The 13,369-nt window shown below is 34.6% G+C and overlaps 2 protein-coding genes across 4 annotated transcripts in view; both read left to right on the plus strand.

Moving 5' to 3' along the window:
• The window catches only part of sema3fa (sema domain, immunoglobulin domain (Ig), short basic domain, secreted, (semaphorin) 3Fa), a 41,425-nt gene extending 36,456 nt beyond the window's left edge, over window positions 1–4,969 (plus strand). For both annotated transcript variants that reach the window (XM_026261250.1, XM_026261259.1), the window contains 8 exons: window positions 619–763; window positions 870–1,092; window positions 1,458–1,546; window positions 1,749–1,790; window positions 1,998–2,155; window positions 2,248–2,315; window positions 2,427–2,560; window positions 3,147–4,969. In XM_026261250.1, the coding sequence (XP_026117035.1) occupies window positions 619–763; window positions 870–1,092; window positions 1,458–1,546; window positions 1,749–1,790; window positions 1,998–2,155; window positions 2,248–2,315; window positions 2,427–2,560; window positions 3,147–3,581 (1,294 nt within the window). In that variant the 3' untranslated portion in view covers window positions 3,582–4,969. The remainder of the gene's footprint in view (window positions 1–618; window positions 764–869; window positions 1,093–1,457; window positions 1,547–1,748; window positions 1,791–1,997; window positions 2,156–2,247; window positions 2,316–2,426; window positions 2,561–3,146) is intronic.
• A 1,564-nt stretch (window positions 4,970–6,533) lies between these two features.
• gnat1 (guanine nucleotide binding protein (G protein), alpha transducing activity polypeptide 1) lies at window positions 6,534–12,839 on the plus strand. Of its 2 annotated transcripts, none has more exons than XM_026261282.1 (9): window positions 6,534–6,817; window positions 8,927–8,969; window positions 9,115–9,256; window positions 10,685–10,842; window positions 10,950–11,078; window positions 11,243–11,372; window positions 11,464–11,617; window positions 11,797–12,008; window positions 12,121–12,839. In XM_026261282.1, exons 1-8 carry the CDS (start codon window positions 6,712–6,714, stop codon window positions 11,985–11,987), a joined length of 1,053 nt encoding a protein of 350 aa, XP_026117067.1. In that variant the 5' UTR covers window positions 6,534–6,711; the 3' UTR covers window positions 11,988–12,008; window positions 12,121–12,839. The 2 variants fall into 2 exon arrangements, with proteins under 2 accessions (XP_026117067.1, XP_026117075.1); XM_026261290.1 differs by having other exon boundaries at window positions 11,797–11,998.
• Window positions 12,840–13,369: the final 530 nt, after the last annotated feature.

Consider the following 13,369-nt stretch of genomic DNA (forward strand, 5'->3'; position numbering starts at 1 on the left):
GTCCAAAGGCGTAAGATCACTATTAAAAAAATGTTGTATTTTGTACTTTATTTTTTTTTATAACAAATGTTATTGTCAGCATTTATATTTGAGTCTAAAACTGAACTCTTGAATTAATTTTTTTTTTTTTTTTTTTTTTTTTTTTTATTTCAACCTTCTGCAAAGGAGTTCACATGCATACTGTCACAGATTTCTTTATTTGATTAGTGACCTAGTAATGGTCCATAATCTTATGTATTTCTTAATTAAATTTTAGGGCATAATCTAATCTTTCATTGTTTTATATTTCAAAATCTTGAAACCTTGATTAATTCCAATTATTCCGATTTTGAATTGCATATTTTCAGTGTGGTCTGACTTTTGGATCCCACTGTGTTTCTAAAGTGAAAGAAACAAAACAAATGTAGGCTGAGGCTTGATTTTAACCAGTAGGAATTGATTGGATTGTGACATTACATACAGATGGTTATAGTCTATTCTACTCTATTTTATTTCACTCACATTTAATGTATATATAGATATTTTGCTTTGTATATCAAAGCCCATGTGGTCTAATATGGTGTCTACCACCTCTCTTTTTGTTTTAATGCATGGATTCTTCTCTTTCTGCATCTCTAGGTCTGTGTTTAAAGGTTCAGCAGTATGTGTTTATTCCATGGCTGATGTCCGCATGGTCTTCAATGGTCCTTTCGCTCATAAGGAAGGGCCAAACTACCAGTGGGTTGCCTACCAGGGTAAAATTCCTTACCCCCGACCAGGAACAGTGAGTGTCATTAGTAAAATGTCATACATTATATAAAGATGATGTTAGGCAATCTTAGATGCTGAAATAAAATAAAAAATACTCAATTTTATCCCTGTGATTTCAGTGTCCAGGAGGGACGTTCACCCCCAACATGAAGTCTACTAAAGATTACCCTGATGAGGTTATCAACTTCATGCGCAATCATCCGACCATGTTCAATGCCGTTTATCCAGTCCACAAGCGCCCCCTAGTGGTCCGTACTAATGTGGATTATGAGTTCACCACCATCACGGTGGACCAAGTGGCTGCAGCTGATGGCAACTATGAAGTCCTTTTCTTGGGAACAGGTGAACTTGCTACACATCTCCACATAGACATAGTCTTGTTATGTTATGTTTTATTTTTATTTTCTACAAAAACATTATGCATAATGGTGTCTAAAAGTCTCTGGTGTCTAAAAGTCTGGGACCACATTGAACTTTGGCATTCAAAATCTAATTTTAATTTATAAATAAACATATGGAAAATGTATAACAATTTACAACTGAAAATTTGTAACACTTTTAATATTAGTTATTTTGTACACAACAAAGCAGCTCTATATCTATAAATACAGTTTAGTACATTAATTGTCTTTTTCTGTTTTCAACTTCATTCTTTGTAATGTTATTTTTCTACATTTTTCTGACTCCTTTATTCTGTTCTTTTACAGATAGAGGGACAATTCAGAAAGTGATTGTCCTGCCTAGAGATGATCTACAGACTGAAGAGCTGGTTCTGGAAGAGGTTGAGGTCTTCAGAGTAAGATGTTTTATTTTATGTTTCCATTACACTTTGTGTCAACTTTGTGTCTTTTTTTTTCTTTTATATATGTTTGTATTAAAATGTATATTTTATCTTATTATATTTAATAAAATTGTTCATTTCTATTAAATAATATTATATTATATTTTTGTATTTATTTTTTCAATAAAAAATAACTAAAATTATTTTCATATTACAGGTTCCAACTCCAATCACTACTATGAAAATTTCTCCCAAACGGGTAAGTTGCACATCATTTACTGTATGATTCAGAATCTTTAAAACAAATTTAGACATATTGATAGGTATAATATTAAATACAGTTTATTTACATTTTTTTTAAGCAGACAGTTTTATGCAATATTGTCATCGTGGAATTTTCTAAATCCCAAGTGTATGATGTATTTTGATTGAAACCCTTGTTTTATTTCCCTGTCTCCCTGTGTAGCAACAGCTGTATGTGAGTTCAGGGGTGGGCGTCACTCATCTGGCGCTGCACAGGTGTGATGTGTACGGAGAGGCCTGTGCTGACTGCTGCTTGGCCAGAGACCCTTACTGTGCCTGGGATGGAAAGTCCTGCTCTCGCTACTCAGCAAACCAAAAAAGGTTAGAGCTGCATTTGTGTAAATGTCTTCATTTTGATCGGTATACTTAGAATGTAACTTACTAGACTTGTTTTCCTCCTCTGAATCTTGTAGGCGGAGTCGGAGGCAAGATGTGAAGTATGGCAACCCTATAAGACAATGCAGGGGCTATAATTCCAATGGTGAGGAACCTAAAAATACACTTAAGATGTTTCAGTCTTAAAATTAGATGGAAAACATATTTTGGAATTTGGTTCTTGTTTTAAAGAGTCTTTTGTTTTAATTCCTGGCAGCCAATAAGAACACGTTGGAGACAGTGCAGTATGGAGTAGAGGGAAGCACAGCATTCCTGGAGTGCCAGGCCAGATCTCCTCATGTGTCAATCAAGTGGCATTTCCAGAAGGAGAACAGTGACAGGAGGAGAGAGGTATGTGTGACACAATGTTATGCCATGATTGATGTAATGATAAAGCAATATCCTGAATGTTGTCAATTTTATTAATGCATTAATTACAATATATATTATTTGTTTAATATAATCCTTTACACTACTGGTCAAATATTTGGAAAAATTAGGATTTTGAAAGTTTTTGAAAGACATCTCTTGTACTCACTGGCTGCATTTATTTTCTTCAAAAATTTTTCTATTTTGATATATTTTGAAGTGTTTTTTATTCCTGTGATGCAGGAAATCATTCTGATGTGCTGATTTTCTGCTCAAGAAGAATTTCTTCTTAGTGATAATGCTGAAAACAGTTTTCGCTGCTTATTGTTTTTGTGGAAACAGTAAAACATTCTACAGGATTCTTTCATAAATAGGAAAAAAAAATTTAATAGTATTTTTAAAATAGAAATATTCTGTAACACTATAAATGTCTTTCTCACTTTTGATCAAATCTTATTATCAATTAATAATCTATTAATCTATTAATATAAATAAAAAAATTAATGATGAAAATCCCTTTTCCCATCAATGTACATTTGAACCTTTTTTCCAACCTGATGTATTTCAGATTCGTTCTGATGGACGCGTCGTTCGTACGGAGCAGGGTCTCCTCCTGCGCTCTCTCCAGCTCACTGATGGAGGGGTTTACCAGTGCACCTCCACCGAGAAGAACTTCAAGCACACGCTGGTCAAACTTCAGCTGGTGGTCCTTTCCGCTCGCACCGTCAACACCATCCAGACCGAATCCACCGGCCCCGCCGCGCCACCTCTACAGTCCAGCACCTGGACGCCCAGCGCAGAGCAGTACAAAGACCTGCTGACCATCCTCAGCCAGCCAGAGATGGGTCTCATCAACCAGTACTGCCAGGACTACTGGCAGATGGGGGACGACCCCGCCGCTCACGCACACAAGAAGAAGGACCTCAAGGAAGTACAGAAGGACCTCCGGAAGCCACGGAACAGGAGACACCACCAGGAGCAGAGCAGCATGGCTGAGACATGAGACGGAAAAACATCTCACTCCATCCAAATGAACGAGACTCGAGGTTGACCTCAAGGTCTTTGACTACCATTACACACAAGCGTATACCTGCAACCATTATGACCGAGGAGATAATAAACAGTACCTTTTTGAAAATTCATAGTATTTATTGTAGACTGTACATAGTTAGATTCTGTGGATATCTTTGTATGGAAATAGAGCAAAAAAAAAAGAAGAAGAAGAAGAGGAGACAAAAATGTTTTGTGTATAGATCTGTGCAAATATTTTGTTATCATTGTTACCTTTCTTCCAATATATTTATTACAATGGTATTCGCATAATAACACGCCATGTGACTGTTATCATAAAACTTTATGTACATACCACTAACTGGATAATTGGAATCTCTTGATGGACAGTTTGACTGCACTTGATGTTTTGATACCAGAGGAAAGCCGTTGTACATTTAGCAGACTTTTTTTAGCCAAGCACGTGTTCTCATTCTGCAGATGTACGGATAAAGAATTTCTACATATATTTGGTGCATCTGAGTATTCCGTGACCTCTCAAAAAGACTTTGAAAAACACTTCATCATCATCAGAAACTCATCTTTTAATCTTCTTGATCTTCCATATGTTGCTATGCTAATGTGTGTTAAATATAAAGTCGTTTCTGCGTGTTATATGTCTGGTTTATTATTGATTACAGCCTCCTGTACAGTATGTACATCACTTTATTTTTGTTCTTTTCATTTATATAAATATGTACTATTGCACGCGAAAATTTCAAAGAGCTGTGGGTTCAAAACCCATCCATCTCTTTGCAAAGCAGAATTGTTTTTAAATATGTACCTCTCCAGACATTTTTAGTAATAAGCGTCCATGCAAGCACCTCTAAACATATGATAGGTGATCATTTGGAAGCATTAATCATTTGGAACTAAACTTTAGGGGGCTTGTTTGAGTTTGCATGAATTGTATTTGTACTGTACAGATATGTAGTCAAATTCTGTATATTGCTGTGTTGCTGTATGGTCTTTGACATAAGGAATTGAGAGAGAGAGAGCGAGAGAGAGAGAGAGACTGTTTCTTAAAGACAGAGGACTTTGCTGAACTATTGATGGAATCAAGCACAATTACCTGATGTTGTGTTTTCTTAACACGCATAGCAAACGGGCTGTGTGAAATGGTTATTGTAAATGTATTTTGTTTTCTTTCTTTCATTTGTAAGACGTTATTCATCACTGTGGTTTGTCCCCTTGTTTTGTCTTTAGGATGTTCTAATGTGAAAAAGATCCTGAATTAGAGCTTATGAACAGTTAATATTATATTAATGTATTTTTTATTTGTTTTGGGTTTTTTTCATCGTTGTTGTTGACTAATTAAAGTTATATATATTTTATAACAAATACAGGTTGGCCTTTCTGCATAAAAGTTACTGGGTGAACCTATACTTCCCTTCTCTTGCAGTCTCAGCTTAAAGATTGAAAGAGACACTTGAAAGAGGTTATGGTGAATATTGTTCACTTTACACCAAAAGTATACCAAGGAAGTTGGTCTTCAAATGTTGATTTTCCTATTTAATTAACTGAGAAAATAGTACATTGTTTGGAAACGTTACATTAGGGTCATTTTACAAGATTGAGTGTGATTTGTAATTTCTTTAATACTGATTATAAGATTTTATGCTGCATTATTTCACCTCTGCCATTCCCAGCATTCACAGAAATAAGAGAAAAATGTCTAAAACTTTCACAACTAGCAAATGTCACGACACCACAGCACATTATTTCTAATTAATGTTTGTGTACCTTTTGCCAAGAAAAAATAGAATAGAACAATAAAAAAAACATAAAAATCTCAGCTCTATTTAAAATTTAATCTTGCATTACAAACTAATCTGATATAAATCTATCAATCCTGACTGATTATTGTCTAATTATACCTACATTGTCATGATGACAAAGATTTTGCAGAAGTAGCACCGGTTCCTAAGAATAGCCTATTAATACTCGGAGTGTTATTTGCCCAGATAAATGCAAATACATATTTAATGCAGCAAATAAAAGTTCCAAAAGTGGGGATTTCACAGCGATGCCAAAGAACCATTTTTGGTTCCCCAAACAACCGTTCAGTGAAGAGTTCTTAAACCATTTTTCTTTTCTATGAAGAACAACTATAGAACCTTTTTCCACCTTAAAGAACCATTTGTAGATGTTAACGTTTCTTTATGGAACCACTGATGCCAAGAAAGAAATGTGTTATTGCATTTGGCATTAGAAAAGCTTTATTAATACTAGTTTATATGATGATTTATTATTAAACATGCATTAAAATGATTTGTAACAAACTCTCAAAATATTGAAATTAATCGCTACTGATAAACAGTACAATGAAGAATGTCTCTCTCACATGTGATGCCGGTGGATTAAAATGTATCAGTCTTCAGATTGGGGTCAATGAGCTCTGTCCCATAAAAGACTAAAGCTCTTTAAACGCTGCGCTGCACATTGTGTCCACAACATGGAAAATGTCAACTGATCCTGATGACTACAGTGGGAAAGTGAGATTAGAATTACTCATAGAGATTTCAATATTCAACATCAAAAGCACCTTCACATTCAGTCCAAGTTCTATTGAACTCCTAAACTATAGGCCATAGAAATGTAATTTTCTTTCATGAGGTCAAGCACTTTTTACACAAAATGTAGATACAGAAAAATATATCAAGCTCAAATCAACATATTCAATCATTTACGAGACCTGTTTTCTTTTAGCTTCTACCTTAAATATCATATCAACAAACAAGTAACTTTTGTAAGGTCACATTATTCCACTTACACAGCCGCCATGGCACTTGTAATATGTTTGTGAAGACGATGGCCAGATTATCAGCTTTTGCTGAGCACAGCACCTTCTCCTCCAATCTGAGGTTCGATGACCTCTCAACGCTTTCAATGCCTTCTGTCCTTGTTCTTCATTGGCCCCACCAACCCAGGTTATTAGAGACATCTCCAAAAACCCTCTACGACTCCAAGCAGTTCATCAGGTCACCAAGATCCAGTCGAGGTGTGAGCTGTGAGCACCTGGACGCCTCTGGGCAAGCGAGTGGTCATCCAAAAGGACTTCTTTTCCCTAACCAAAAGTCAGTATGGGGGCCGGGGCGAGCGCAGAGGAGAAACACTCCAGAGAGCTAGAGAAGAAACTGAAAGAGGACGCCGACAAAGATGCCAGGACCGTCAAACTTCTGCTGCTAGGTAACAACACACAAGCCGACTCAAACGATCGCTCAAGTCCAAACATGAAGAATAGCTTGTTTGCTAGATTTGGAAAACGGTATAGGAAGCCTTCCTGTTTAAAATTTCATCTAAACAGGCAATGGATTCACATCATGGCTATAAATATTCTAAAATAATTTTTATGTTTTAAGATAGTTATATGAAAGGAACATTAAATATTTTAAGCTCAAATTGCGAGATGAAAACTGATGAAATTCAAACCAAAGTGTAGTAAAACTGGAGACTCAAAATATTATTTCCCTTAGCAAAAAGTAGTATACTTCAAGTTTACAAACTTATAGGTATACTGACAGTTTACTAATTAAATTAAATACTTTGTACACTTCGAAGTACAGTTTCAGTAAACTACTAGTTTAGTAGTTTTATACAGCAAGTATACTCATAAGTTTTCTTTAAGTTAAATTTACATCATACTTTAAGTATAATACTATGTCCCTATTTAGGTTTGATTTTGTATAGATTTTTTTATATGAATATATGAACACAAAACATCAAAAAAATGACCAGGGTATCTGCTTGTAAACCAAACCATTTTCTTCTAGCTTCATGCGATCTTTTTTAAACACTTTAATGTGGGTAAGATTCATAAAAAAATAAATAAAGAAATAACATTTTGAACAAAAAGCTGAAAAAATACTATTTTGGAAATTCTGTATAGAAGATTTGTATTAGCGCCCTCTACTGTATAACAATGAAAACATGGATTCTAGGAGCACAAATATAGTTCAAATATATGTATAGACTTTTTGTAAGTATAAGTCAAGTATACTTAAATGTAATTTTAAGTATATTTCTGAGAAGTACATAAAGCCCATTTCTGAGAAGTACATAAAAACTACATAGAACTCTATTTTTAGTTTAAAAGAAGTACACTAATAGCACTCTTGAATAAACTTCTTTTTTTGTAAGGGATATCTAAATCTTAGTACAAAAGACACTTAATATACACATGCCTAAAAAACAACTTTCATTCCAGAATCAAGACATATTAAAAGTATACATTTATATTCAACAAAAGATGTATCTCTGTTTATCATAACTGCAGGTGTCTTTGTCCGTGAAGTGATGTGGGTCAGGGTCATGGGGTGTCGAGCTTGGACAAGGCTTAGGACAAAAATAATAAGCCTCAAGCCTCTTAATGTAATCCTCCAAAAGATAAACACAGTAGAGAAGGATGTGTTCACTGATTCACATATGCATGCCAAGATAAATAAATAAAAAATACAATTAATTAATAATTAAATCTTTTATCTTTCTATCTTATGTTAGTGGGTTTACCCCTCAAAACACTGGCACAATGTAGGTCTATGGTTTTCAAATGGCCATTATAAAAATAATAAAGCAACCAAGGCTTACCACACTTTTGTCGAATCAGTCAACTAATAATCAATATCAGAAATTGTATTATACTACATGAAATCCATTCAAAATACTGATACGTTTGTCTCATGATTGTCTAACTTTGGTCTCATGATTTTGATTTTCTAAAACATAACTGAAAGTCTATTATTACAATATTTTACCATCTAGTTTTATCTCAGCTAATACATTATAATACAAGTGACATCATGAAAAAATTATTACGCACTGCAACAAATGACTTGCTGCTATACTGTGCATAAACAATTGCAAACAAAATATTTCTTTCTTTTAAAATACATTTTAAGACAAAGTCTAGTGTTGAAAATGTCTATTTCAATAAATAAACACTGTTCTGTTATTTTAGTTCATTAAAGAATCCTGAAAAAATATATCAGTTTCCACAAAAATATTAGACAGGACAACGGTTTTTAACATTGATAATAAAAAGAAATCACAGGAATAAATTACATTACAAATTATATAATAAAACAAAAACAGAATAGTTATTTTAAATGTAATAATTTCACAGTATTACTGTTTTTAATGTATATTTGATAATAAATACAGCCTTGGTAAGCATAAGAGACTTTGTTTAAAAACATAACAAAATTCTTACCAACAACTAACTTTTGAAACGCATGGGAATATGTAATAAAAACTGAATCAAAGCAATAACTGCAATATTAAACTGATTACTCTCTTCAGGTGCTGGTGAGTCGGGGAAAAGCACTATTGTCAAACAGATGAAGTAAGTGCTGAGAAAAAACTAAAATAAAAAGTATGATAATACCATAAATTTGGCTTATATGTAAGACTATACTACTTATTCATTCATATTCAGATCTCTTTTATATGAATAGTTTGGTCAATGAAATGTTCTTTTTTTATGACAGAATTATTCACCAAGACGGTTACTCCCTTGAAGAGAGCTTGGAGTTCATTGTCATCATCTACAGCAACACCATGCAGTCGATGCTGGCTATTGTGAAAGCCATGACCACGCTCAACATTTCCTATGGAGATGCTGCTGCACAGGTGCTCTACCCAAACATTCAAGCATCTGTTGGTGATTTACAGAAGTGAACAGGTTAAAATGATGGAAAATAACTGTAGAGATACCATGGCACAATGAGTATATCAGATGGTAATATGTATGTACATGATCAAAACAACATGGTACCTTGCAAAATATGAGATCACACTTTATATTAGGTGAGTTTAAATATTTGTACATGTATAAAAACATTAATTGTTTGGTATATAACTAATTACAGATATGTTTTAAATACATGTACAACAGAAATGGTTTTTGAATGGTTTTGAATGAATTATAATTCATATATATATATATATATATATATATATATATTTTTTTTTTTTTTTAAAGCTGCTGCAATAATAATAATAATAATAATAAAAGATCTCCTTTGAAATAGTTTTCACTCAAACTAACACAATGAACTAAAAGTGAAAGTTTTACGTAAAACAAAACAAAATTTAAAAATAGATTAAAAGGGGAGATCATGAATGTTAAAAAAGACTATTAAATCATGATGACCTTTACTTGACCCTCTTACTCTACTCTTCTAATTATTATTATTTATTTTTTTACTTGACGCTTCTATACTTGCACTCTCAAAAATGTAATAAAATTAAACCTAGCTTCTCTAATCTTTTTGTATTCTATCTATTTGTTTTCTTTTATTTATTATATAATTATGCTCGTAGGGAAGTCGTGGCCTAATGGTTAGAGAGTCCAAAGGTTGCAAGTTCAAGTCTTGGGCTGGCAGGGATTGTTTGTGGGAGGAGTGAATGTACAGCGCTCTCTCCCACCTTCAATACCATGAGTGAGGTGTCCTTGAGCAAGTCACCGAACCCCGAACTGAACTGCTCCCCAGGTGCTGCAGCAAAAAATGGCTTCACTACTCCGGGTTTGTGTTCACGGTTTGTGTGTGCACTAAGATGGGATAAATGCAGAGCACTAATTCCAAGTATGGGTCACCATACTTGGCCTCACTTTCTTTTTTTATTCTTTCTGTTTTCTTTTTATTATATAATAAAAAACTTGCTACGTGTATTTCATTAAGCTAACTGAGACTTGTCCTAGCACTTGCATATTGCTCTTTTGTAGATTTTGATTGCTTCCATTGTCCTCATTTGTAAGTTGCTTTGGATAAAAATGCCTGCTAAATGTAAATGTAATGAAGATTTTACAGTATTTAAAGTCACCTTTCATCACTTTAGAAAAATGTGTATATTAGCTAATACTTAAACACCTTTAGTTACAACGTCCCAAATACATAGAAGCTGATAAATATGTAAAAAGAAATTCCACATTCTTTAACTTAAAAAAATTGAATCTTGAAGTTAAATCATTTCGAAGAATTAAAGTAACGTAAAAACATGTATTGCCACGACTAATTGAACAAATCATTTATGACGTCATTTACCTGTTTGCTGAAGGATGATGCAAGGAAGCTGATGCACTTAGCAGACACCATCGAGGAAGGCACCATGCCAAAGGAGCTGTCTGACATCATCCTGAGGTTGTGGAAGGACTCGGGCATCCAGGTGTGCTTTGACAGAGCCTCCGAATACCAGCTCAACGACTCTGCGGGATAGTATGGCCTCATAATTAGCCTTTTAAATTATTTTTTAATGTCCATAATCAAATCAGTAATCAAATTTTCTTGAAAAACACTGCATTGATTCTTACTCTGTCTTCAAGCTATCTGAATGACCTGGAGAGGTTGGTCAAGCCTGGCTATGTCCCTACTGAACAGGACGTCCTGCGTTCAAGAGTGAAGACCACCGGTATCATCGAGACCCAGTTCTCCTTCAAGGACCTCAACTTCAGGTACACCTTCAGCCTCCTCAATGATAGCTATGGCATGAAGTAAACCAACCAATTACCATCATTATCATCTCAAAAATTCCAAGCAAGTGTAACAATCAGAGTAATTGAATAAGAAACGTTTGAATGGACACCAATGTCAACAATCTGATTTTCGTGGTCTGCAGGATGTTTGATGTGGGCGGTCAGCGCTCGGAGAGGAAGAAGTGGATCCACTGCTTCGAAGGTGTGACCTGTATCATCTTCATTGCTGCTCTGAGCGCATACGACATGGTGCTGGTGGAGGATGATGAAGTGGTAGGTTGCCATTGTGGTCCATCAATGAGACGTTTTGCATGCACTATTACTCATACACAAACCCTGTTTTTTTATGTCGTTCCAACCAAAGAACCGAATGCATGAGAGTCTCCACCTGTTCAACAGTATCTGTAACCACCGTTACTTCGCCGCCACATCCATTGTACTCTTCCTCAACAAGAAGGACGTCTTTTTGGAGAAGATCAAGAAAGCTCATCTGAGCATGTGCTTCCCGGATTATGATGGTGAGACAGCATTTTGTCTGCAAACAAAAATATAAACTTAATTCTTTAAATTCTATTATTTAAATGGATAATATTAACACATTTTAAGTAGGGGTTCCTCATGGAACATCACTCATAATTAGGCTTCCGTTTCTGATATGCAAAACCATTCTTAAACTACAATGCCATGCATTTCTCAGGTCCCAACACCTTTGAGGATGCTGGTAACTACATCAAGATGCAGTTCTTAGATCTGAACTTGCGACGAGACATCAAAGAAATCTACTCCCACTTGACCTGTGCCACAGACACAGAGAACGTCAAGTTTGTGTTCGATGCCGTAACAGACATTATCATCAAAGAAAATCTCAAAGACTGCGGTCTCTTCTAAACAAGCCATCTGTGGGTAGAGGTAATTATAATACCGGAAATATTCAGTAAGAATATAAAGCATTGTTGTAGTATAGTAAATATGACTATAATTTCCATATGTGCATAATTAAAAAGTCTTTCTTCTTTTACAGAGCAGCTTAATCAATAAATCCCAATACTGACCCACTGCCCATTGTAGTCTGTGTTCCTCCCTGGGTAATGAGGAATTCTCCAGTGCGCACACACATACATGCAAGGGAACTGAATCGATCAAAACTTAAAGAAGTTGTTATATCATTGCTGTTGGGATCTACGTCTGATTAAACACACTGCACATAATTAAACATCAGAGTCTGATACATATTCATAGCAGCAAGTCATATACAACAACCCATATATGAAGGGTGTTTGGCACTATTAGTTTTGGCAGTGATCTATCCTGTAGATTTGCGCTACACTTCACGCAGCGGTACACCAAATAACTATCCTACCGAAACACTGGCATATATGCACTTCAGCATCTTGTAGCAAGAGTCATTTATGAAGTATTACAGTTATACGTTACAGCAGTTAGTGTGTCAAGTTCATACTATGAAGCTTTGACTTTACTGGGAAACGAAGTTCTGTGTTATTTACAGAGTTGTTATGTCTCATGATCAGAATCTATGTAAGATGGATGACTTTGATGAAAAGATAGCATGTAATAGGTTGTTAAATCAGGAGCAGCTAGCTGAGAGACACAGAACACAATTTTTGAGTGAATTGTTTAAATGAAGAAATCTAATATTGATTAAAAGGGCACAATTGACTGCAAAACCATTTAAAACCATGGAAATGAAAATTGAACAAATAAAGCTTCTGTAGAACTTGATGTTTTTGCCTTTAAATGTCTTGAAAAGATGCAAACCAATGAACAACTTAAACCACACTGGGATTGTAGAGTGTTTAATATATACTTACATATTATACAAAAATTTTATTTCTTGAGAATGATTTATATTTTAATTAATCATTTTACGAACATAGATTTTTATCATCAATTCATATATTATAAAACCTGCTAAATTGAAGCCTCTTAACACCAGCAACAACACCAGGGTAATTAATTTTGAGGTTTAAAGGGATACTCCACCCCAAAATGAAAATTTTGTCATCAATCACTTACCATGTTGCTCCAAACCCATAAAAGCTTTGTTCATCTTCCGAATACAATTTGAGATATTTCGATGAAAACCGGGATGCTTGTGACGGTCCCATAGACTGGCAAGTAAATAACAGTGTCAAGGTCCAGAAAAGTATGAAAAGAATCATCAGAACAGTCCATCTGCCATCAGTGGCTGTTATGAACGTTTTGAAGTGACGGGAATACTTTTTGTACATATAGAAAACCAAAATAACAAC

This window comes from Carassius auratus, chromosome 6 (genome assembly GCF_003368295.1).
Source record: "Carassius auratus strain Wakin chromosome 6, ASM336829v1, whole genome shotgun sequence".
In the NCBI taxonomy this organism is placed as follows: domain Eukaryota; kingdom Metazoa; phylum Chordata; class Actinopteri; order Cypriniformes; family Cyprinidae; genus Carassius; species Carassius auratus.

Excerpts from the sequence above, each read along its gene's own strand:
- gnat1 (XM_026261282.1), top strand. The coding sequence starts at position 6,712 with ATGGGGGCCGGGGCGAGCGCAGAGGAGAAACACTCCAGAGAGCTAGAG. Across the intron at positions 11,079-11,242 it reads TTCAAGGACCTCAACTTCAG|GATGTTTGATGTGGGCGGTC; the intron begins GTACACCTTCAG and ends CGTGGTCTGCAG. Across the intron at positions 11,618-11,796 it reads GTGCTTCCCGGATTATGATG|GTCCCAACACCTTTGAGGAT; the intron begins GTGAGACAGCAT and ends TGCATTTCTCAG.